The sequence below is a fragment of the Aplysia californica genome, unplaced genomic scaffold (assembly GCF_000002075.1).
Source record: "Aplysia californica isolate F4 #8 unplaced genomic scaffold, AplCal3.0 scaffold00445, whole genome shotgun sequence".
Classification (NCBI taxonomy): domain Eukaryota; kingdom Metazoa; phylum Mollusca; class Gastropoda; order Aplysiida; family Aplysiidae; genus Aplysia; species Aplysia californica.
The window spans coordinates 635,280-636,691 of record NW_004797715.1 but is presented as its reverse complement, the minus strand read 5'-3'; the positions used below and the strand labels follow the sequence as shown (position 1 = coordinate 636,691).

Here is a 1,412-nt window from a genome sequence, read left to right as displayed (position 1 = left end):
TATGGTCTGCTGGGGTAATAATCTAGTGTAAAGCGCATAGAGCCTGCTGTTGAGCGGGGATATGCGCTATACAAATGCTATTTATTATTATTATTATTAAAACCCCCCAACAGTTTCCTGCTCTTAATTTACCCCATGAATCAAATCCAGCCTACACAGTCCCCACAACACAGAATGCGCCAGATAAAGACCTCTGAACTTGAGGTAGCCACAACTCACCGTGATTTCTCTCGGGAAGTCTGGGTATCCTCCACACCACCGAGCGGTACAGATGTTCGTACTTGGCCGAGCCGACAGAAGCCTCCATGAGGGCGGGGGTGAGCAGACCCTGCGCCATCATTGTGATCCTCTCCAGACCTTTGATCCGGCCCGGCTTCCGAGCCATTGCCTTGAGAGAGCCGTACCCGAACCGCTTCTCGTAGCGGAAGTAGTAGATCCACACCTCGGGCACGCGGATTCGAACCTCGATGTCCTCGCACGGGAACTGGCCACACTTTTTGCTGAAGGCGTGGTAGCCGGTGACCAGCAGGTCCACGCGGATCTCGAACTGCCGGTTCTTCATCACCTGGGTGATGCGCAGCTGAAGGGGCAGCTCTCGGTTCTCGCGCGGACGAACCCGGAAGCGAACCAGCTCGAACTGACAGGCGTCAAGAGGGTGGAAGCGGATGTTGTGGGTCTTGTTGTACGTCTCCAAATCGACTACGTGGTGGAACTCCGGATCCTCGATCTTGATCCAGTCTTCAGTCCGCACGGGGATAATGTCGTGCCTCCCCACAACCTCCTTTCCTTTGCGACGACGATCGCTGATGCCTAGCTCGCACGCCGGCATGCCCGTCAAGAAAGCGAGGAAGAAGATCCGAACCCGCGCCTTCTGAGAGGCTACGTGGCCGTCCTTGTCAATGACAGCCGAGTACTCATCCCAGACTTCCGCCTGGACCTCGTCTTTGGCGTAGGTCAAAGTCTTGTCTCGGTGACACTCCAGCTTCATGAGGGCGTCCTCCACGGCCCAGACAAACGAGGTGATTTCCTCCACGTCCAGACCGCCAAACTTGAGCAGCTCCGACACTTGTGGCGCGTGGTCCAGGATCATGTTGGGCTTGGGTTTTCTCACAAAGGACGGCGTGATGCGCTCGGGGCGGATGCCGACTCGCTCCCGATAGAAGATATACTGGATCTGGGAAAAAAAAGAAAGATAACCAAATATATATTTCTAAATAATCACTGACTGGGGAAGGAGAAGTTGTGACGGGAAGGAAGAGGAGGGGGGAGAGAGAAAATGGGAAGGGAGAGAGGAGAGAGAAACAGAGAGGGAGAGAAAGAGAGAGAGAGAAAGAGAGAGAGAGAGAAAGAGAGAGAGAGAGAAAGAGAGTGAGAGAGAGAGAGAAAGACAGTGAGAGAGAGAGAGAGAGAGT

General features: G+C 54.0%; 1 protein-coding gene across 2 annotated transcripts in view; it reads right to left on the bottom strand.

The window, feature by feature from the left end:
• Positions 1–1,412, bottom strand: part of LOC101853341 (protein stoned-B) — a 39,924-nt gene that overhangs the window by 5,451 nt on the left and 33,061 nt on the right. For both annotated transcript variants that reach the window (XM_005104995.3, XM_013086231.2), the window contains exon 4: positions 220–1,174. In XM_005104995.3, the coding sequence (XP_005105052.1) occupies positions 220–1,174 (955 nt within the window). The remainder of the gene's footprint in view (positions 1–219; positions 1,175–1,412) is intronic.